The 24520-nt window shown below is 34.9% G+C and overlaps 1 protein-coding gene across 2 annotated transcripts; it reads left to right on the top strand.

Moving 5' to 3' along the window:
* The first annotated feature begins 16455 nt into the window (after positions 1-16455).
* On the top strand, positions 16456-23070 carry LOC123314315 (zinc finger protein SNAI2-like). Of its 2 annotated transcripts, XM_044899514.1 has the most exons (6): positions 16457-16692; positions 19169-19437; positions 20024-20127; positions 22127-22338; positions 22433-22807; positions 22862-23070. In XM_044899514.1, exons 1-6 carry the CDS (start codon positions 16632-16634, stop codon positions 22948-22950), a joined length of 1110 nt encoding a protein of 369 aa, XP_044755449.1. In that variant the 5' UTR covers positions 16457-16631; the 3' UTR covers positions 22951-23070. The 2 variants fall into 2 exon arrangements, with proteins under 2 accessions (XP_044755441.1, XP_044755449.1); XM_044899506.1 differs by having other exon boundaries at positions 16456-16692; positions 22433-23070.
* Positions 23071-24520: the final 1450 nt, after the last annotated feature.

Raw genomic sequence — 24520 nt, 5'->3', positions numbered from 1 at the left:
CCTGTATAGCAATGACGGCTCGTCCGGGTATGCAGGGTCGGCCGGGCCGACCCAAAAATAATCGAGAAATGGAAAATAATTATAATTATTTTATTCTTCAAAACTTATTCCAAATGATTAATTTCGATATTAAATTCTCGATTAATTCCCTAGTAATAAGTACGACAACTTATTTCGATCAACGTGACGCCCCTGTCGCCCTGAGTTAGTTTATTTCGAAGTTCTCTTTCCTTACGATAAACACGCTACACGCTAGGTCGGCCAGCCGGCAGTAGCCTAGCGAAACCCTTCAAGTTATTGTACTATACAGCACCTACGTCGCACGCAGTTATCACCAAGTTGAACATCGTATTACGTCGCTGCTAGATACATACACGGTCGGCCAGCACGAGTTGGGCCTACCTTGCTATGGTTTGGTCGTTTAGTTGTCATATTTCTAGATTTCCTCATTGTCTATTCTAAGATATTATATTATCGAATGAATAGTTAATCATTAAATATTATATCTATTTTAGAAAAGAGCGTATTCGCACCTTTTAAGAGTAGTTTTAGTCAATGAAAATATAATATATCCCTAATTATAGTTAGATTTTTTTATTATTAAATGAATAGTTAATTTTTGAAAAAGGGTATTCCGACCGTATAAGAGTAGTTTAGTGATTTTTTGACCATAAAAATTCGTAATTCCTAGTGAATTTATAAGGGCACGGTGATTTCGAAGCTTCTTGAATACGCGTAGGCCGGCCGGCCGAGCCTCGGAGTGGGGATATAAGAATCGCATCCGCATCGCTGTTCCCATATTATGAATTGAATTAGGTCAGTGTCGTAGAATAAGAGAAAGGGGTGCACGTGTTTATCAGTTTTCTTCGATTCATTTCGTAAATTTTGACAATCTGAGTGGATTCTAAATTTCTTTAATTGTTGAATAATTGGAGTAGTAGCAAATCGAAACAAACTTTGCATCCTGTCACAAGATCATGTGACAGTAGAAGGAAGAATGGTGAAATAAAGGAAAAATTAGTACATTTTCACTTAAAATAAAATTGTAGATGTGTTTCAGTGAACTTAAAATTTTGATTCGTATTGACGTTTTGTGTTGTAATAAATTTGTTATCGGTATTTACAGAGAGACACCGAAGAAGAATAAAACTATTATTCAAAAGCTGGGCAAAAACAAAGAAGTATAGTACATTCTTTCTCCAAAAACAAGCCTTTATATCGCATTGAAAACGAAACTTTTATACACTGTTGTATAAAAATAAATCAGACTATATCTACAGAATGGGGCATAAGTCTGGAATAAAATTAATATTTCTTCAATATCAATCAACCACTCAAAATGAAGACACTGAAACCCACCAATTGCTTTTCAATTACCTTCTTCTTCTATCAATGAGTAGTTTCTCAACCAATAACTTAACATCAAGATGCTGAAAAACATGTCATTTCTGATTGCATTTATTTTTGGGAAATAAAATTGAATATTTTTTTCCATCCCTTACCATCAACCCTATGCAACTTATCTTCAGAAACTTAATCGACAAAAAATATATCAATATTTAATTTCAGAAAAACAGAGATTATGGTGGGATTCCGCGTTTTCATTTTCAGTTATTGGTTGAAAAAATAGATATTAATTTAATTTCATGATATTCCCCTGTATATCCTGGGTCTGGCCGACCCACACCTTATGGGCACGAGCCGTCACTGCTGTATAGGTATCATGAAAAAAGGGTTGACGAATATCTCCATCGCAATGACCAAATCATTCTCAGTAGCAACAGGTCTATCTAATTTTAGCAGAAAAAGTTAGGTTTGCCATTTAAAAACCAAACTATATACCCTCGTGAAGGGTGCATGACAAACTGCAAAATTACACATGAATAATTGCCTAATTTATTTAAAATAAAAAATGGAATTGTGTGAATATATTTCTCTTACTAATTCTGCATATGGTTGACGGAATAACTTAATTCAAGAATTTGGACTAATCTAAGCGTGCGCGTTTGGTTGCAGTTTTGTACGATACTCCCATATCTAACTTGGATAATGAATTAAAATAAAATACATCAAAATACTGTCAAACAAATTTTTCGCCAACTTAAATCCCTTAGCTGCAGCCCCCTATTCCTTGAGTATATGTGCAAAGGTGCATAACATGAGTTTTCAAAAACTCTCTTATGGAGATGGAGAGATCATTCTATCTGCTTCCTGCCAAGACCATATGAATCTTCGCAAATCGCTGTTTCTGGATTTCTCGTAGGTGTGCATTGGCAGCAGGAACACCAGCTGAAGGGTTCTAAAATAACCAAAGTTGGGGTACGCAAAGACATAATAAAATCCGTGCTTCATGTTGCATGTTCATTGAAAGGGGAGCATAAATTCGATTCTATTTTCGTCGACACTTCCACATCCATTTCCGCTTTCTTATAACAATACGAATCGACAGAAACGGAAATTGAGATTATGGTATGATCTGGATTGTCGGAAAGGTTCGTTGATTTTTTTCAAGTGAACAATGTACAGGGGAATTGCAGACGGTGTTGCTTAGCAGAAAGTATAATCGATGCAGATATCGTGTTGATCACAATATTCAGAAAATAAATATATTTAATTGTTACAAAGTTACAGTGAAGCTGAATAAGAAGAGTATTCAAATAGGAGTAGGTAATTTTTTTAATGTTGATATTTCGGCACTCTTGAGGAGGGAGATATAACCCCATTATTTTTCCTTTATCGATACCCTAGGAAATTGAAGGTAATGAGTCATTACTTTCGGTTTTAACGGAAATGAACTGGCTGATTTTGAAAGACCTCCTCATTTCGAATACATAGTGGAAATAATTTGAAAAAATAAGATATAAATCACTTTAAGTACAAGTACGGTAATAGTTATTTATGTACCAAGGACGAAAAACTGCCACTTTTACAGTAGAGCCTGCAAATTGAGAGCCGAGGCGCAGCCGAGGATAGCAAGCAGACGAGACAATATAGATATACTCCATTTACTTTTATTTTAGCCCTCGGTTGGCCATGGAAATTTGACACTTTTCACTTTGTATAGTACAAAAATGTGGGGTTATGAAGCTTTTCAAAACGTTTTTGGATTTTAAATCAACGCTATGTTGCCCGTTCTACGTAAAAGTTTCTGTTATTACGTATTTTATCACGATATCGAATATCTTCGAAAAATATGTGACGAACAGAGTTGAAGTTTATACAAACTTATTGAAGGCATACCAAATCCAGTTATTTGCATGGAAAATACAAGAGATCAGTATAATATCATAATATGCACTAGCTTGAGGAGAGTTAATGTTCGTTATCTTCTTTGGCTAAAGTTGGAATACGTTACATCAGTTCTAGATTTCAAAAATACTAACACGAAGATGAAATGCATATGATGCAGTGGTTGGGAATGGGTATCTCCCGAAGGAATTAACAGATAATTTCAAGAATGTTAATTTCTCCAACAAAAATCATCTTGCATCAATATAAGTAAAAGGAATTAAAGGAAGTTTCAAGTCAAGATGAACTTTACCTTTGAACAAAAATTTCACATGGATAAACAATTAACAGGACAACTGGAGCGTATTTGTGGCTGTTCATCTTGATACATTGATATAATAATATAATAATAATTAGGTATTTATTGGTACCTCAAGACATTTATAATGTATAGGACAAGTCAAATGAAAAATAGAAAAATCAATTTTCGGGAACTTATTCTACGATGACATTAATCGAAAATCCTGTAGTAAACTTTTCGCATGAATTCACTCAGACACTCAAACATAAAATTCTCAAATGCCACCACTTTTTTGGGTCTCCCAATAGGAGGAAATTCTTTGTCATCCTCTTCATTCACACTCTTTCTGAATGTGGAAATATTCAGCTGAAATATAAGTCGTTTAGATTCAGATGAAACATTATATAAATTCTTCTACATTGAATATGTTCGCTACCATCTGAAGTATTGTGGATTTAAGAATATCAGGGTATAACTATTCGAATGAGCGGACCTGAATTCTAAATAGCACTTCCTGAAACCCTGTCTCTTTTTTCAATCACTTTCGGCATTTTCGTAATAAAAATTGATATTAGTTGTGGCAACGGTGTTATGACATTAACGACATTTCATGAGTGCCAGCCTTACTCCGTTCTAGTTACAAAAACTTGAAAAAATTATTTCATGGCCAACCGACTGCTAAAATAAATGTGAGTGGAGTATAGTTACCCGTTTTATGGCCTCATCTAGGTGTCAGTAAACGTAACTGCCAATTCCTGTAAATTTTGTCAATTCCTGTCAATTCTGAGCTCTAGTGAAGTGTTACTTATCCATATCGTTATCACTTTCCATTCTTGATTATACTAAACACTAACATTCAGACCACGTACCAAATTTACTGGTTAAATCTGTGAACATATGTGAACAATTGTGCTACACGTGTGCTTCTGCTAACTTGTACCAAAGATCGAATTGAAAAACTGAAATGTTCATGATAATCAGTTATAGTAATAGTGTTGGAAAACGTGAAGAAAGTTGGGCAGATTAGCAGATGGTTTCGAAGTTATAGGCATCTTCATTTTCTTTTCGATATTCATAAAAATATAGATCCAATTGAATAGAATTGGAATTAAGTAATATATGTAGTTGTAAAAATCAATATAGGAAGACTTGTGTACAATTTAATGAGGATCGTATCACTAGAAAATAGGGGAAAATGTTAAAAAATTGAATCCCAGAAACTATTATCTGGAGGCCACTTAAATTTTGCGGATCTGTATTTTTGAAAATATTGGAAAAAAAACCTATTTTTTTTAATCAACTTTTAAAGGTTTAGGATTGAAACTCTTTCGTTATTTCTATTCGTGCCATTTTTGCATATGATAAATCAAGTCACCCCTCGTACAAGTGTATCGTTACTACGATATGCCGAACACGTGCTACCGATTTACGTTGTAAAAGGCGTACGCCAACGCAAATCGTAAATACACGAAGGTACGAACATGCTGTGTGTAATTCGAATACTTCAGACATGATGCATCTTGCGAAACCAATTCCATCCTGCAGTTGCATTAAACGTTGTGCTTAGAAAAAGAAAATAACGCTTCAATCGTACATCTGTCGATTTGCATCTTTGAAGTATCATACATATAATAAAGCGTTGAGTAAACAAGAAAAATCAAATTGATTGTTTTCTGAGATGGAGGTCAATTTTCATGAATTTTTGAACATTTTATTGCCGTTGAACGGACATCCTAAAATTGACAAATTGTCAGAGATTAATGAATGATGATGATATTTTATATTATTTAAAAAGCACCTGTAATAACAAGTTTGAGAACTATTTAGGCAAATTTTGTATAGACGATCTGCCTCAGTCAGTCTCGTATTTACAGGTTGATTGATTATATCTGCTCTCAGCTCCCTCTCCTTCAACTTTAAGTGCATCTGGGTAAACAAAAAAGTTTTGTTCAAAAGTTTTATGATTCAAAGTGAATTAACACCCTTATCATTTATGCAGTATGTTGCAGAAAGCCAGGGTGTAATCCTAAATCCTTTATTTCAAAGGGTTACCTTGGTTTTTATTCGATCTTTCCCAGATAATTTTTCATTTATTACCACCCTTATATAATTTTACGCATAAAAAACTTTTAAAGAATAGTGAATATTATGTTATGCAAATCAAATCAAAGGATATGAAGTAACCTTAAACATATCAACATATTTTGAATAGTGCGATAATAAAATTTTTTCCAAAAATATTTAATTCATTTTTGATTACTTACGTCAAAATCTCTTTTAAGTAAAACCTAAGTATAGGATATGTTAGATAAAAAGTTTCAGGTTTTTCAAGAGAATGTAAAAAACCATTAAGAATCTAAGGTAACCATTTTATTTAAGGAATCAGAATTACGCACAGGCGTTCTGAAATACCTACCAATTAAAAATGAAATAAGGATTTTTTGAAACTCATTTCGAATCATAAGAATTTTTTTTGCCACATGGCAGAAAAAGGGAGAGATAAAAATATATTTGTTGATTTGATGGCCGATTTTAGAATTTGTGGCGTAGATAATATACCTTATAGGCACTTAATGTTCTCCTTGAAAACTTTTGCGTTTACAGCGTTAGACCAAGAGATGGTATGTAATTCTTTTTGACAAACAGTCCAGGATTTCAGAGAATGAGGTTTTCAGCTAAAATTTGCATTTTGCTAAAAGTGAGAATAGTTTAAGGGCTTGGAACCCTTAAAAACACCAATGAAATAAACTGTACCTCTTATTGTTCTTTCAGTTTTAACAACGAAAACGTGAGAAAAGTTCCTATTATACCATTTTTTATGATGAGTTTTGTAGGTACGACAACTACACAAGGACAAAACACGTGTTTCGCTGTTATAATAATAGCCTCTTCAGGTGGGTGGAGATAAAATACTGCAATTATTGAATTTTTCTTCATCACCGGAAGACCAAATATTTATTGAGTGACTTAAACTGGATTAATTATCAAGTTATGAAAGTTTGGATTTCTAATTATGGCAATAATATCAATTTTTTCGACTCTGTCACTGCAATACCAAGGTTGTGAAAAATGTATTCAAAAATTTTGAATTTCTCCCAACATGACAAATAGAAGTAAAATATTCCTCTCTTTCGCCATTTCCCAAATTTTAAAGTACTATTTCATGGGCAATCATAATATTCTCCTTCATAGATGGTTCACACTTTTTATCGGTTAATCCTTGCAGGATCTGGGTTAGCCTTGACGAGAGTCATTATTCAAACACTACAACTTAATGATTGATGAAGTAGAAAGCTATTCAAATAGAATATCGAAAGTGTATTAAAATATAAAAATAAGCACAAATATCAATTCTGCAGAACTGAATGAACCCAATAAAGTAAGTATTAAGCAATTATTTATTTATGAAAAACCACAGCAATTTTTTCAGTTCGACCATTATAACATACGTATTGTGTTCTATTGAAGGGGTCATACTATACCCCACATCTGTCTTTTCATGTATTGCCCCATATCTAAATCATGAAGTCAAAGTTTTTCGAACTCTAATGGTTCATCTGACAATGAAAATTAAGGGTCTAAGAAATGTTAACTGAGTATTTTCAAAATATGGAAGTTACATGCAAGTGCTACATAAAAATTTAGGTAATTTTTTGTGTGCTTAGGTACATATTTAAACTTCTCATAACAGATAATTGTGAGTAACTAAGTACCTACTTAAATCTCGGGCAACTAATTCATTGTCAAAATAAAACATTTCGTGAAGAACTTAACTTTAACAACTAGATTCAAATGCCAATAGATTGTTGAATTGTTGGTGAACTTGCACCTGTTGTTATTGTTCCCAGATTATTATCGCACTCCCAAATATTGTCATTTACTACAGATTGACCCGACAAATGACATATGGCCTCTCCTCCTTCATCCTAATAGTGTCCAGATGGGTCCTATCGAGGAAGTAGAGACCTGCACCTTTTGTTCGTATAGGAAGTCAAAAGGTTCATCGCATCGCCCACTAGACAGCCTCTAGACGAAATTCCGGAAACAGCAATCTAAACATCTGAACTTCGACACGGTGGGTTGAGGGCGAATCCTTGTAATACGTTGTTCCGACCCTCGAAACTAAGGGATGCCCCCTTGGCTTTTAACCTGACTTCTGGCATACACGTGCCCGCATTTGCCCCCGTTCGACAGCTTTGCACATCGCTATGATGGATAGGCATCATTACTAGAGGAAGACGCAACAGATAACAATATCCTTGAGATTTTATCAAGGTACCTTCTATCTTCTATCTGACCAAAAGATCTAGTTGAAGTTTGAATGAGCACTTATCGAAAAATTTTGATTTTCACTTTCAGAAAAGGGGAAATAACAATGAATCTAAATTAATCTTAATTTTTTTCTTTTCATCTCATATTCCGATCAAAGCAATTTTTATTTTGTGATCACTTTTGAACATACATTATTGGATATGTAGGGTTTATTACCTTGGGCAGGGGTAGCAACCCTTTCTGAAATTTGGAATTCTTCTATCTCACATCGGTTGGTATATTATAAACTTGTTAGAAGTTATCAATGATAAACTGGAGTAAATTTCGGTGAACACGTAGTTCAAATTAATAAAATCTTTCAATAATGTTTTCCTGGGCATTTTTTAACATTATAAACATTATATATAATTCAAGTTAAGACTTACTTAATCCTCTGATTTCAATTGCACGCTTTAATAAAAATCATAAAAAAAGGAAAAGCCAAAACACCCAGCAATATCAGCAATTTAAGCCTACCTGTAGTTCTACCACATTTTTTTCAAAGGTGAGGCTTTTTTTTGACAGAAGGTAGAACTCATCAAAATAAGTCGTTTAACTAAAAATTGTCAAGATGGCTGAGATACAACCCCTAGAAGTTCGACAAAATTTCATTGAACTTCAAGTACGGGACTGTGGAAGGTGACTCCGGCATCGCAAAAACGAAACAAAACATAAACATATGGCTGGACAATGAATGGTTCAGTACCAAGTTCATCGGATTAGATCCATCAGGTCACTTTTGAGAGAATCAAAATTGATGTATAGTGCAATTTAGGGTGAAAAAAAATGTAGAAAATCGAGGCAGTTTCTTGAAAGTGCTTATGTTAGATATGTTGAAAATGTGCTATGATGTTTCCCCATTTCATCCCATTTTTACGACGATTGTTGGAATGTTAGAACAAGAAGATTGTGATGCCCATTGTGAAAAAATTCGTGAATAATTTAGACGAATTTTATTGGTGAGATTTTGAACTATTATTCTATTTTTTACACTTGGGTCCTAAGTCTCTTCTGTCAGTTGGTATCGAAATGTGCCATTTCATAAAATTGTGTAAGTTACTGAAAAATAATGAGAACAATTCGGCTATCTTAAGTTTACATTCTCATTACCAGGTAAATATCGAACGCACAAATATCCTAAACGAAACCACATGGTCGAATCAGAAAGTAAGGTTTTTCCCACTGCGATAATTCAGCTAACAAACGGTCTAGGGTCGTATTTAGGATCTGTTTCAGTAATCATTTTGATTTTTTTTTCAACTTTGTCATTTTAAAAGTTTTGTATAGGTGATTTTTGGTCAAAGCTTCATTTTGACCAGTTCTATCTTCTGTTGGAAAAAAGCCTCACTTTCAAATACACGCTGTATATAGGATATAGGTACCAGCACCATTGTATAAGCATGCTAGCACCGTTCGTTGATAAAGATGTCAACAGTTGTGTTCTTTGATATTAACGACAAAATCAAATTAGGTAGGTAGGTACTTCAAGAGAAAATTCCAATGGTGTTGAATCTATACAGGTAGTCCCCAAATTAATGCAACAAAATTTGGTTACAGATTCTCGAGACAAAATTAGAAGACTATTATTTTTGATTTTAGCCAGGAGGCCCCCTCTTTTTTGGAGATACAGCCCCCTGAATTTCCCCCCTAAAAATAGTCTTTTCTTTTTGTCTGACGATACAGTCATTCGAGAATCAATGAATTTGGTTTGAGTTTTATGATATGCGGAATCTCATAGTGCTACCTATTTTGGCGATTGACCCTTATAAGATCTTATTAGTGGGCCATAATATCAGCCACTAGTGATTAACAAGTAGAATTCCATATCATTATACAGGGTGTTTCCAAATTAGACGTGAACCTTGGAGGAGGTGTTAGTATCACTCATTTGCTGTCGTTTGAGCCATATTTAATAATAAAGAAAAATCAATAGTTTCCTCCGAGATATTTGAGTTCTTGTGTTTTTCGAAAAATTTCTCACCTTACTTTTTTCGTCAATTTTTTTTCGTTGACCAAGTTTGATTATAATTTTGGATTATTTTCATCAGAAGAAGATATGATGCGTTTGAAAAAAGCAAAACTATCCTGCATTAGATGTTGAAAAAGAATTAGTATATGATTTGAAATTTGGTATATGAAGAAAAGAAAAACCAATTTCTAATATCAATTTGCCTGCAACTTCCGAATTCCACAATTCATGTATGAAAAAATTATTTTAAAAACTTGCCAAATTCCTTCTTCATTCCCTAAAAAAGTTTTCGTTAGAATGCAGTCACTAGTTTCGTTTCAGCAGATTTTTTTATAAACAACCTTTTGAATGTCCAATATGAAAAATAGTGAATTAGTAATCAGGATAGTTTTGCTTTTTTCATTGTATAATATCTTTTTCTGATGAAAATAATCCAAAATTATAATCAAACTTGGTCAACGTAGAAAAAATTGACGAAAAATAAAGTACGGTGAGAAATTTTTTGAAAAACACAAGAATTCAAATATTTCGGAAACTGTTGATTTTTTGTTATCAATAAATATGGCTCAAACGAAAGCAAATGAGTGATACTAACACCTCCTTCAAGGTTCACGTCTAATTTGGAAACACTCTGTATAATCTAAACACTCAGGATACATTTCGTGTTTGGGTCTCAAATAAACAAAAATTCAAAATTCTATTTAAATAGAATTTTTAAAGTTGAATTTAAATTCAGTTTTAAAAATTGTTTCCACTCTCAACTGTTTGTCGCTAACCCCCTGGCCTCTATGACGCTCCATCCTCTTTTTTCGATTTCCCTTTCAACCACTTTATCCAAATTTTGTCTTGAATTCCCTATGCTCCTTCTGTTATTCACTTTCGCCTCCCATATCTGTCTTTCAGGTCTTTCTTCTTCCGTTTGCTGTAGGTGACCCCACCATCCCATCTAGCTTTCTCCAATATAATACTCCTATTACTCTACCCACAATGTAAAATTTCATACGAATCTCGAAATGCATCCAGTCATGTTTTGAGAATTTTTTTTCAAAAACCTTCTGTTTCAAAAATAAATTGCAAGTGACAAGAAACTCAAGAAAGTTTTCCAATTGAAATGGCTTTCTGATGGTTTAACAAGGAATTCAACTAAGCGATTAATATTCAGCAATTTCAAAGACATTGTGGCCTAGCATGGCCGGATTCTGAAATAAAAAGAAAACCACAACTTCGAAAAAGGGAGCTTCCTGGCAAAAATAAAAAAGGTGTCTTTTAATTTTGTCTCGAGAATCTCTGACTTAAATTAATTTCAGGATAGGTACCCTGTAGAATTAGGGCCTTCATTTATATGGAACTACTCCTTCCAATCTAATTTCTAACTACGCCTATGTTCGCCAGATCGCCAATAACTTTTAATTCAAAATAGAAAGGATAAAATATTTTAACATCATAACGACATAAATCTGGCTCTATTCAACATTATTCTCAAGTATTTTTCCAGTGAATTTTCGTCAATGACATTACTCGAAAGACGAAAGAAAAGAACAATATGTAAGAAAGCTGAAAATAGTAAAAACGTTTCCACTGCGTAACCACTAGTTGGCCCGAGATAAATTTAGAGTCGGAGAACGTCTTTCGCTGGAAAATTTGAGGTGGAAACAGTTGTCGGGATAGACTATCCTGGAGTGAATTCCACCGGCGTTACTCAAGTTAAATCTATATTGGGTGCAGGAATGCACCGGGACGCAAGGCGTCTAATTCCGTTGGCCGCCTGCCACGACCACTTCTTGCTACACTATTTTCACTGATTCATAAAAATCCCCGGTTGCTGTACCAACTTGTCAGTTTTCTTTCACGTCGAACAAAGGAAAGAAAGTGGGTGGGCTGCTTTGTTATGATGGATTCACCTCGGTCTTGATAAAATAATTATGTTCTTAGTGGATCCTGACTTAATTTTGGAGAATCTATAGGGCAGGACAATAATTATGTTCTCGGGGAGGTTCAAGACTTCCAAGAATGAAAGTTTGAACTCAGGCTTAAAATGAATAAAATCTCTCGGAAATGTTCATACCTTAGACACATTTTGAGACATGAATAACAACGAAAATGTCATCAAAATCTGAGGAATGTAACAAGTCGAATTTAATTGAAAGTAAAACAAATATATTACTCCACAAAAAAAAATAAAGGAAGCTCCTGTAGAAGATCGATTTCTGACTGTGACTACCCGTAGAGAGCCACTATTGAGTACTTGTCTATCATCATTCAGTATTATTGAGTACTCAAAGCTATCATGAGTATCACGAAAGAGCGGCTTTTGACGCTTATGCTTATAGTGTTTTGGTTTCGATTGAATAAAGAGTTCGTCGAAGACAACGAGACTTAAATCTACATTCTCGACGATTTTTGTCAGTGTGAAGTTTGAGGTAAAAAAAGTAAACCAGAGTTACGCAATAAATTAATAGAAAGAAGATGTCCACCGAAATTGTGAAAATCAAAAAATTGAAGTATAGAGCCATCATCAAGTACCTGTTTTTAAAAGGGTTAAGAGGTAAGCAGATTCACGAAGATATGCTTAATACCCTTGGTGATCAATGTCCTTCCTATGCGACCGTGAAAAATTGGACTGCAAGCTTCAAAAGAGGTAAATTTTCCATTGAAGATGATGACCGATCCGGAAGGCCAGTTTCTGTGTCAGTTCCCGAAAATATCGATGCAGTTCATGACATGATTTTATCAGACCATCGAATTGGACTAAAACGGATATCTGAAGCACTGAATATTTCATACGAACGCGTGCATCATATAGTTCACGTCAATTTGGACATGAGAAAAATTGCTGCAAAATGGACCCCCAAATGTTTGAATGTTGATCAAAAGCGTGCAAGGGCAGAAGCATCGCGTTCGATCTGTGCTCGATTTGAAAACGATGTGACTTCTTAAACCGAATTGTTACTATGGATGACACTTGGGTACATTTCTACGATCCAGAAACAAAGCAACAATCGATGGTTCTCTGGTTCTCCAAGACCTAAGAAGTTTCGTGTCCAAGAATCTGCTGGAAAAGTTCTTGCTTCAGTTTTTTGGGATTGCCATGGAGTAATCATGATTGATTTTTTGGATAAGGGTAGAACAATAGCCGAAGATTACTATTCGACATTATTGACCACTCCACGGGAAAAAATTAAAAATAAAAGACGCGGAAAGCTATCCATAGTTGTTTTGATTTAGGGTTTGAATTACTAGAACACCCCCCTTATTCACCAGATTTGGCACCATCCGACTATTATCTCTTCCCTCAATTGAAAAAAAGGTTGTAACTTTTCTTCCAACGAGGAGGTAATAAACGCTGTGGAGGTCTGGTTTGCAGAGCAAGAAGAAACATTTTTTTTTAAAGGTCTAGAGACGTTGAGGTTCGCTGTGATAAATGTATCCAATTAAGAGGAGAATATGTTGAGTAATAAAATATTTTGACATTGAAATTTTGTTTGGTTCTATAGTAGGCTAAGAATTTTTCAATATATCCTCGTATGTGATTTCGTTGAGCACGTGTATTGGAACGTTCAATGGAGGTCTGTAGTCACAGAAGAGACAAGAATCCCAAGATTTCTGAATTTGATATATTACCGAGAAATGTACTTATTTTCAACTTGATCGAATCTGTATTTTTGGAAATATTGAGAATAATATTTTTTCATGGAGAGCAAGCAGCGTTGGACGGGTTCAGCATCCAGGTGGGTGACCGGTCGCGTTTTGAATTTGAGTGACATAGAAAACAGAATATGATGAATTTATTGGTAATATGTATATTTGATTAAGGTATAACAAGGAACGATCAGATTCTTCAAACATATCTGCAAAGTGGTTTTTGTGTTATCATCTATTCACACAAAAAACAAAAGAAGTAAGTTTATTGAGTGCTTTCCAGCTGCAATTCACATTTGAAAGTCGTACCATACGTTGTGAAGAGCTGCTTTAATTTGATCATGCCTAGAGTATAATGACTAGAAAATTTTCAACAGGTAAGCGAGTTTGATAGAGAGCGAATATTTGCGACTTGCGAGGTTTCACGTGTACATTCTCAAGCCCGGTGGCGTTTTTTTTAATTTTGAAGCTAATGATTCAAGAATAACGAAAAAAATATAATCTGACAGTTTTAGCAAGCCGAAACAATAAAAATTGGCCATAAAGGTCACAAAAATCAGTTTTTTTTAATTATCTCTTCCCCTCGGCTTCAAAACTTTTTCGAATTCATTATAAAAGTTGTAGAGCATAACATTTTCTACAAATTTTGTCCTAAGCAACTTTTTCTACGTTCAAACGTTTTTGAGATATATGGCGATTAGTGCGAGGTGTTTAGCGATAGATGCTGAAGCGAAAATTCACTCGTTGGAAAATAGTACATTCTAAGGTTCAGTCACAGACAACACTAAAATTTTCGTGACTAATTTCGAAATTGTCATCATAGAAATACCTTGTCATTTTGACAATTGTAGATTAGATTGGGATCAAAGATTATAATCTTTGATTGGGATTCTACATTGACCTTGCCCTTTCGCATGTGTGGCTAATCTTCTCGCCCTTATCGCCCTCTAACTCGAGAACGGTTAAGAGTATGTAAAATTGCTTCAGACAAAAGTTGTGTAGAATTTTATTATCTACAAGTTTCATAATGAATACAAAAACGATTAGAGGTACAGGGAGGGAAATATTCGAAAAAAAGGGATTTTTATCATCTTCAAAGTGTCAGATTTAGAAAACCTCCCCTGATTAGTGTCAGATTAATGGGTCAACAGGTTTACAAAACCGAGATTAACCATCTGTATGAAAATCTGACACGCTCGAGTATGTACAAGTAACGATTTTTTTTTTAATTTTCGAAGGACCACTACGACCTTGCGTCACGTCCAAATAGTCAGTCCCTTGAAAAGTAGCTTTCTTTGGGTCCAATTAACATATCCTCCAAAAATCTGACACGCAGGAAATTTTTTTTTACCACTTCCAACTCTTCCGTACGGCCAGTCCCACCGCGCAAACTGTCAGATAAGCATGAATTCAGAGACACGTAGGGCATATACAGTATCTTAATCTGACACGCTCGAGTATGTACACCTGACGATTTTTTTTTACATCTTTGAGACCCTGCAGACGCTTAAGTCCCCACTGCTGAAAGTGCATACATCATAGAACCTTTTTTCTTTCTACCATCTAATCTTCAAAATCCAATAGGTCACCACGACGCTTTAGTAAATCCCGATTTAGCATCGTCGGCTCCCCAACTATTAGAATAATTCTATGGTTTCTATTGTCACGTGCACGTAAGCTTTCACCAAAGACATAGAGACATGGACTGAGCATTCCCTTTCCATCTGTGCATGAAATACTGTCAAAAAAAGAGATACAGGGACATAGACATAGAGACATGGACTGAGCAATGCCAGCATGAAATTGGCTATTTATTAGAAAGAGAGAAAAGCTCGTCGGGACATACCTTTCTCTTTTTTGTTCACATAAAGGTGAGTGTAGACCAATCAAAATTCTAGAAAAAGACAACTGCATTCCCGACGTGTTTTTCTCTCTGTCACTTTTTTTGACCGTATTTCATGCATAGATATAAAGGGAAGGCACAGTCCATGTCTCTATGTCTATCTACAGGGAAAAATTGAACATCAGGTCAGCTGGTTGTCTTTTTCTAGAATTTTGATTGATCCACACACACGTCTATGTCAACAGAAAAGAGACAGGTATTGGTCTAACGATAATTTCCTCATCTCTATGAAATAGCCAATTTCATTCTGCGTATAGCTCAGTCCATGTCTCTATGTCTATGGCTTTAACGTTAAGCATGCTTGAAAATTTGTTGGAGTAAATCGTGCATTCACGTTTTTCTGAGAGTGCCACTACTGCAATGAGCAATAGAAATAAGAGAAAAAAAGTGAGTTTTCAAAAAACAAGAAAACAAAAAGAAGAAAACCTCCGACGTGAAGACCTACTCATTTTGTCTGCGATAAATGCGCGTTTGTGTTCACAGCAGTATAAATGTTGAGATTGATTTCTATTGGATGCTACAATTGATTTAACATCAATAAATATGAAGCCTCACCGTAAAGCCTAAAGTTATCAGTGATAATGGGCTTAAATTTCTTAAAAAGTAAACCCCGTTCATAGGATGGTTATAATTAATTTTTTATCGTTTCCAAAGATTCAAAGTTGGTACTTATTGACCGAAAACCCACAAAAAGTACGTTGTTTTCAATTTATAGAAGGATATCGGTTTATGGAAGAGAATACGCCTTGAAAAAAAATATGGTCAGGGTAGGGCAAAAAAATAATGAAATGCCCAGTCGTCAGTCCTGTCATAATCGTACTCTGAACAAAACGAATCTGGGAGATCCACTTCGACGTAGGAAAGGTGCGGCACGTGATGGTCTCCAGTGGCGTCTGCCTGCTCCCATGCACCATTTGACGATGTTTCGGAAATCTGGAAAGCTGTGCGGGAGGCCCATCGCACCGCTTGGATCTGTCCTCGTCTAACAAAGGGTTGTAGGGTCTACATCTGAAACATCATCAGCCGGCACATCCCTACTGCTTCGTTTCTTGGCACGCGTCGGCAATTTAAATATAGAACAGCTACCGTGTTTCTCAAACTTAGTCACTTTCCGACCATTTGGCCAACAGTGCCTTACCGATCACGAAAATCGAGCCAGCTTCGTCTGTCAGCCAAATCAACTAGTTGTCAAAATTTTCGGACGCACCTGTTGCGGTTCCTCTTGCGAAAGTTTGCGTTTGATGAAAAGGCCGTGGTGGAAATTCGGTTTGAATTAAGGCATGCCGAGAGCTTTTCTACTTACCAACCGACGTTACAATTTGGAAGAAATGACGCATACAGGTGAGTACGTGTTCTTTGGACCCGCTTTAAATAGACTTAGTAGAAATAGATTTCCGTTTGTTGGACAATTTGTAACCGTTACGATTTTCATTAGGACCATACTTGTTTTCTGTGGGCATTTCATGTTCAAACTGGTGAATCGAGTGAAAATTACAAGCATTCATATTTATAAGCAACAATCTTTAGGGATAACGCAGATTTCTCGACAAATTCCATTTTGCAACTATGTTCCTGTAGGAGAACACGTGAGCTAACTTCTGAACCACGCAAATCTTTGTTATGCATCCTTCCAAATCCAAACTTCCAATAATAATGTTTTGATGAAAGATTTAATAGAACACAAAGTAAGGGAAGAGCACGTTTTTCAGGCTACAGATTTGGTTTTCCAAAAAAAAATAATAAACCTTATATGGTTAAGTTCGACCCACTTTCATGGCTTATATGTGGAAGGCTCATTGGAAAAATTCGCAAAATTTAAATTCTCCATATTTCTTCACACTCAACAACTAGCATTGGACAGTTCAGTATGTAATAATCTATGCATTGTTATTGAAATGTGACTAAACATTCTTCAAGATTTGGATGTCTCCTGCTGTGACATTAATATTTCTTGTGAAACATGGGGTCAAATATGCACGCACCCCTTCTGAGATATGGTATATATGGTCTCAAAAATGGAAATTGAAAGGCGAGAAATATTTCCTTACAAAAAAATAAGTAATTCCCTTTTTTTTGCATTGTATAGTTGTATGATCAATGATTAATAAAGTAGGTATTACAAAAATGTTTAAACATGCGTCAGTGTTTTCCACATCTTTCAGGCAGTTTTCCAATTCAAACGATTTTAATTTAAAGCATAGATCTGAAAATGGTACCTACCTTTTTTTACATAAACTCGCAAGAGTTTCAGAGAATGAGGTTTCATCTGAAAAATAGCATCTTTTGAGAAGCTCCATTTGTTTTAAGGGGAGGTAACCCCTAAAAAATTTTCTCCTATATTTTTGCGGCATCTTCTGTAGGTATACAGTAAACCCTGTAGATAGTTTTCAGCAAACAATATCGTAATAATGGTTTTTTAGTCAAATAATAAAATACTCCAGCTGTATCAATGAAAATTAATTAAGTAGGTACTTGATATAATATGAAATGCATTTTCTGCTTAGTATTCACTATTTATCTTGATCAATAATTGGCGAAAACATGAATTTCTCCTAAATTGAGATGTGATTCAGACCCTTCAATCTGTCTTGAAGTGGAAAATATTTTGAGTCCAAATCGTTTTTGAAGATTTAAATGAGCGACAGAAATCATTAGAATGCGTTTCTGCATGTTGGTATTTAGATAATTACAGTTTTGCTTGTGTTTTCGCAAGTTTTGATAGGAAAAAATAGAATCATCTGAAAAAATTATTGACCTACAGCTTTTTCTAGTAATTTTCGAAAATTCAAGCATATGCTTTAGAAGACCTCTTTCAGTCAAGCACGAACATTGCCTTTACATAATCTTGAATAATTGAATGAAATGTTGCTTCTGATATTTCTAGAATAAAACTACAATCTGCATTCAAGGAAAATACTAACAAACTTTTCATAATAACAACAGTGAAGAGAAAAAATAACTCCAAGCGTGAGAGGTTCTATAAGAATCACAACTAGTTTTAAGTCATTTCATTGAGATGTTGTTTACATTAGGATATCTATTCAATTAAGATCTCAACAAAAATTTAGTGCAGTTTTGCTAAGGGAATGCCTTAGGTCGAATGTTGAAAATTGTCATCTACCCACATATTTTTCGAGCAATTTTTTTTAGGAACGAGACTATTTCCATTTTGCTCAATTGCCTAGAATTTTCTGATTTGAAACCGACATTAAAGATAGGAAAAGACTGCCTAATTGATGAAGAATCCTAGTACAAGTTCCACTATGTCTGTTTGTCCCTGAAATCTCTAACTTTCGAAGGAAACGAGCTAGAAAATGCTTTGCAGTTGATGTAGCGGGGCAATTTTGTCAGAAGATAGCCCCTTTTCAAAAATGCATTTTTCTTTCCCTGAAAGATCTCTGCTAAATTCTCAATGTGACACTCTTGTATAATTGTGAACGCAATGAAAATAAATCTATTTCCATTGCAATCAGTTTTTCATGGTAACAAGCTTCTTTTGTGTCTTCTTCTTCCCATGTAAATACATCTAAAGATATCCAAAAATCTTACACGATTATCGCTTGGTATGCATATTCAACAAAATAAATTATTCTGGATAAATAAAAACTACTATCACAACTCCCATCCCTATGTTTGAACGGCTTTTAAAGGTGGATCTTTCTGATCCTTTACTCAAAACTTTGTTTTCACACTCTGGATAGGAATGATGATTCATTCTTTGTTATCCCTTAAAACTTTAACATTTTCATATTTCTCCATGCATTCAGTTGTTTACTGTCAACTTAAAAACTAATAAATTCTTATTTATTGAATACAGGCGATCACAACAGTGACCAACAACACGTGAACGGAAATGAAAAATTTCAAGGATCACCCACAAGAGCACCAGAGAACATATTCGGATGTCCAGATGAGCTTTATAACCTGACCAAGTTAGCGGAAATTGCCGTTGCAACAGGGGAAATTCTCGACCAGAAAAAGTTCCTGAGCGAATGTTCTACATCTGCCACAGAAACTTTTTATTCCGGATATACCCACAAGCTCTTCGACAAATCCTCGAAAATCCCAAGACCGCATTTGAACAAGGTGAGTAACAGTTCTCTTCCAATCACTATAGTTATCAACCTCAATAACCCTCTCAATTTCTTATGTCCCTCTCTTACCTCTGTTAACTCTGATGCTGACGAAGAAACCTTTGGACCAAGAAATTGAAGGAATTATTTGACTCGATATCGAAGAGGTTGTTGAAAACATTTGGACAGTTTGTGAGGGTCTGATAGAGAGTCCATGGTTGTGAATTCGCCATCTATTCTTTATTCTAAAATATTTTCATGTTTTTGTCACTTCCGGTATAACGTACAGATATTATTTTCGGTTTTTCGAATGTCATGCTTAATAAATTATCGCATTTTTGGATTCACCGTCGTATTTTAATTCGAACATGACAGTGATATTCCGAAGCTTCCAGACATTTCACTTCTATTGCCCTTGGACGTTTGAAATATGAAATTTTCCCTCTGATATTGACAAAAAATTCTACACGGTTTTGGACTAGAGACTAGAGTTACAATATACTCACAGTATATTGTTTCAGATTATTCATATCTTGGTCATTTATTTTTGAACTCTTAGATTAGAGTTATTCACGATTGAAATAAATTATAATTTCCAGACATTCTCAAAATCATCACCTGTTCATCAAAAAAATGGAGAGGATTCCCCATCCACCAGTGAACAAGGCGATCATGAATGTCCGGAGTGTGGCAAATCATACAGGTAGGTCCTAATTCCTTTGAAACAAAACTTATTGTATGAAGTAATATTCGGAAAAATTTATTTTCGGTTCCTAAATTTTCGTATTTATTCTTTCGTTTTATATATTTTGACAGTAGATTCTTGAGGTCAAAATAAGCACTTTTTTCCTTTACCATGTTTTACGATTCGGCCTGATAAAAAGATATAGCTATTTTGAGTTTTCATAATGAGCTGTGCCACCCCTGGAAAAATACAATTACCTTCAGAATAACTAGCTAAATCTGTGGCACTACACATCTGTGGATCTTTTAAACAGAGTTGTGTTCAGCCGAAGTAGCGAATTGTTCTAATTTCACAGATATTTTTTAATTTTTGAACATTAAATTACTCGAAAACGGCGCGTTATACGAAAAAATTTGAAGAATACTTTTATTACACAAAACGTTCAAAGGTTCAAATAAACATTAGATAGCGTCCAACTTAGTTTCTAGAGTTGGGTTCATTGAATTTTTTGTTTTGTTTTTTTGCTACGTTATGGTCATAATGAGAAAACTGGAAGACGTGGGTGATATCTTGTGTTCGAAAAATTTTCATCAAATAAATGAAAAACAATATTCCGAAATTCATTTCATTCGATAAAACCGTTTGTGAGATAGAACTAAAAATAACATTTTTTTATGGTTCTTCAACAGCCTGTATATTTTAAACAGAGCCGATTTGGAAACAATAGTAAAGGAAAAAAGTGTTTCTTTTGACTACTGTTAAAATAATTGTACGAGTCAAAGACTCAACCTGTATAAATGATTTACGTCCAGTTGTCCAGGAACATCAGTAATAATTCGAGAATCCATATACAGGATGGACCAAAATATGGCGATAGGACCAAATATACCTCAATAAAATATTGCTGTGGAAAAAGATAGAGGGCGTTAAAGTTGAATTTTTTATAAGGGGACAGAATAATATTTTCTTCGAAGTTCGAAGTCCTTTATTAAAAGAATTGGAAAAGGCATAGAAGTCGGAATAAGCCACGTAGAACATTTAATTTAAATTTATTCTTTTTATATTACATTGTTTTTGATTATGCTTTATCGTCGAAATAAATGAATAAAATAAATAAATCGTTACTTCAAATTCCCTTCCGATGCTCTGAACTGTTCAATTGTGTGTTTCTTAAAAACGGATGAAAAAATATACATTGAAATTATTAGCAAAAAACGAAAAAAAAAATCAACTTTAACGCCCTCTATCTTTTTCCACAGCAATATTTTATTGAGGCATATTTGGTCCTATCGCCATATTCTGGTCCAAATAATCTGCCCTTAGCCTATGTCCCAATAGTTATGAATCACCCTGTATAAATTTTAACCCTCCATTAAACGAGGTGTAGACCGTTAAATGGAGGATTGAAATTTCAATTGTCCGTTTAATTAGAATTGAAGTTCATGCAACTGGGTACTGGGTGTCAGATTTCAAAATGGAATAAACAATTTGTCTAACTATACTACTCAATAAGATAAATAATAATGACACACTCTACATCATTTTCACTAGGAAAAAGTTATTACACATTTTTCTGTATCACAATTGCTTCTTCAGTTGATTAAAGGTGAAAACCTCATTTCAGTGAGAATTATATTATTATAATTTATATTTTCTTTAGTTTTCTCCGTTACTAAAAGAATCGAATTCTCTATATATTTTGATTTGATGTGGGCGATATTTGATGAAAATCAGTTATTTAACTGAAAACTGAAATTACCTGATTTTGGCTATGAGTTATTTAGCAACTAGACTTGTCTACTTATACAAACGAAAGCTTAGTTTCTTTTCAACTCGACTAGCTTCAAGAAAGAGCTTGGATGGTAGAAAGCGGTACTAATTGTTTCACAATTTCCAAGTGTTAAAGTGATCATCATGAATTAACAAACCATAATTTACATACATATATATATTAACATACATATTACATATTTAACATGTATCGAATGAAACCAGACAATCTCTCTCTTTTTATCAGCACTTCCTCCAACTTGGCTCGTCATCGTCAAACTCATCGCAGTCCAGCCGACAAAAAGGCAAGAAGATGTCCACATTGCGATAAACTCTACGTCAGTATGCCCGCATTTTCTATGCACGTCAGAACGCACAATCAAGGTTGCAAATGTCAGTTTTGCGGAAAATGTTTCTCAAGGCCGTGGCTACTGCAAGGGCACATCAGGACGCATACAGGTAAGCACAAACTCATTTTTGCAGGTCCTGACTTCATGTCAGTGCTTTCCTCATTTTTCTCGATCAATCTAAGTCCTCTCATTTTCGGTTCCAGGGGAGAAGCCCTTCAAGTGCACCATCTGCAGTAAAGCGTTTGCGGACAAGTCCAACCTACGTGCACATATCCAAACACATTCCAACACCAAACCGCACGTTTGTGGGAGATGCGGCAAGGCCTTCGCCCTGAAATCGTACCTCTACAAGCACGAGGAATCTTCCTGCATGAGGATCCACGGCAGAAATTCCCCAGCCGCAGCTGAAAAATGTAAGGCATCACCAACGCCTGTGATCGTCTCGGTGGGCAAGGTCGATGCCAAAACAGAGAACAATCCGAAGCCATCGGTGATATACAGATCGACTGTCATATCGCCAAACCCCGAGCGTTTGCTCTACTCCAGATTGCAGCACCCTTCCATCATCATGAGCACTGGTAAATCTGTCCCTTATTGTATTTCACAAGATCAGCCTATGGATTTCTCCACAGGTTCGAAGAAAACTTTCGAAGAGAATAAGGTATCCTGTAGTCCAAACAGGCCAGCCGAGTTTGGCGTTGTTAGAGCTATTGCCGTTTGATTATGAGCATTCGTTTGATTTGATCGTGCATTTATACTCTCGATTCCTTGTAGGGACCATACTATAATTTTGAGTGTTGTGAAATTGTTGAAAGTCAAGAATTAAAGATTTAGTTACCGACGCGCGATGTTGATTCAAATTCGTGTGATCTTCAGATTTTAATTCGTGAGAATTATCCATCAACCAATCAGCTCTATTACCCCAGGAAACATTACATACAGCCCACGTTCGTTCATCATTCTTATGATAAATTAAAAAACTTGCTTGTCCGTCCCTGTGTTATTTATACACTCACAAATACATGTTTTCCAGCAGGTTGGGCGCGTAAAGCTCGGTATAGACGTGTAACGTATAACTGAACTTCCTATCTCGACGCATATGATGATATACTCCATCCAAGAATGATTGACATCCCAGTAGGTCTTGAGCAGCTTAATATCTGGTCTTGTGGTCACGAAAGATATTCAAAAATTTCTGTACTTTCAATCACAGAACTGGAATATATTAATATAACCCAGAAAAATATATGTAAATAAGAAATATTCAATATTATGGCGCAAAAATCAGCATTCAAAATTGACACAATTATGTTTCCAATTTGTAGGATTGAATTAAGAACATAAACAGCTGTACAAAATTCAAATAAACTGCAGTAAGTGCCTAGATTCACATATAAGAGGTCCATAGATCATTGTTATTTGTTCACCATACCAACCCGAATTCCGCAACACAAAATCTTAACTTATTGGTTTATAACCAATCTAAATTCGATTTTTCATAGCCACCCGAGATGTCAATCATTCTTAAATGGACTATACGATACGAAATTCTGTTGCACGTTTGTGCCAAGGCACCAAGCACAACATTCGCACATACACTATATTTTGTTTGCTCATAAATAATGAGGAATAGAAGGGGCTATAGTTGTAATTTTCAGGAAACTAAGATAAGTGACACTGCGGAGAAAAATTTTGGTAAAATGACTGTTGTCATTTTTTCCCACCTTCCTTTTTCTTTATTTTTTTCTTGGGTGTCCGAAAATTAGGTTGAAAAAAGTGAATGTTATATTCTACGTCGAAAAATGGAACAAAAACGAAAAGGCTACGTTTCCGATATACAGGCTGTTGCAGTGAATTCTTCGAAGACGATTATGCTTAATTTTCGCCGAAAAATAGTGGGAAGTGGGTAGAAATTTGTACACTCCTGAGATTTTTCAGCCTTTATGGAATGAAATAAAATAAATGATCCAGGTCACGTAGTACCTGGGGAAGGCGCAGGCAAAATGCCCCATATTTTATTTCTTGGAACATTTTCATAATGATCTTTTATTCATTTTATTTATTTTTCAATTTTTCCAATTTGGTTAGAATTCGTCCAGATTTTGATTTTATATTACATTGTTCGCTTATATAATTCATGTTCCATCACGTTTTATCGTCAAAAATAGTTTTCATTTTCCTACCATCAAAACTATGCTCAATATGCAGAAAATGTTCCAAGAAAAAAAAATTCGCAATTTTTCTACACCTTGATTTATTCCTTGGGTCATTTATTCGAGAGAGGCTGAAAA

Source organism: Coccinella septempunctata, chromosome 1, assembly GCF_907165205.1.
Source record: "Coccinella septempunctata chromosome 1, icCocSept1.1, whole genome shotgun sequence".
NCBI classification, from domain to species: Eukaryota; Metazoa; Arthropoda; class Insecta; order Coleoptera; family Coccinellidae; genus Coccinella; species Coccinella septempunctata.
This window is presented reverse-complemented; position numbering and strand designations above follow the sequence as displayed.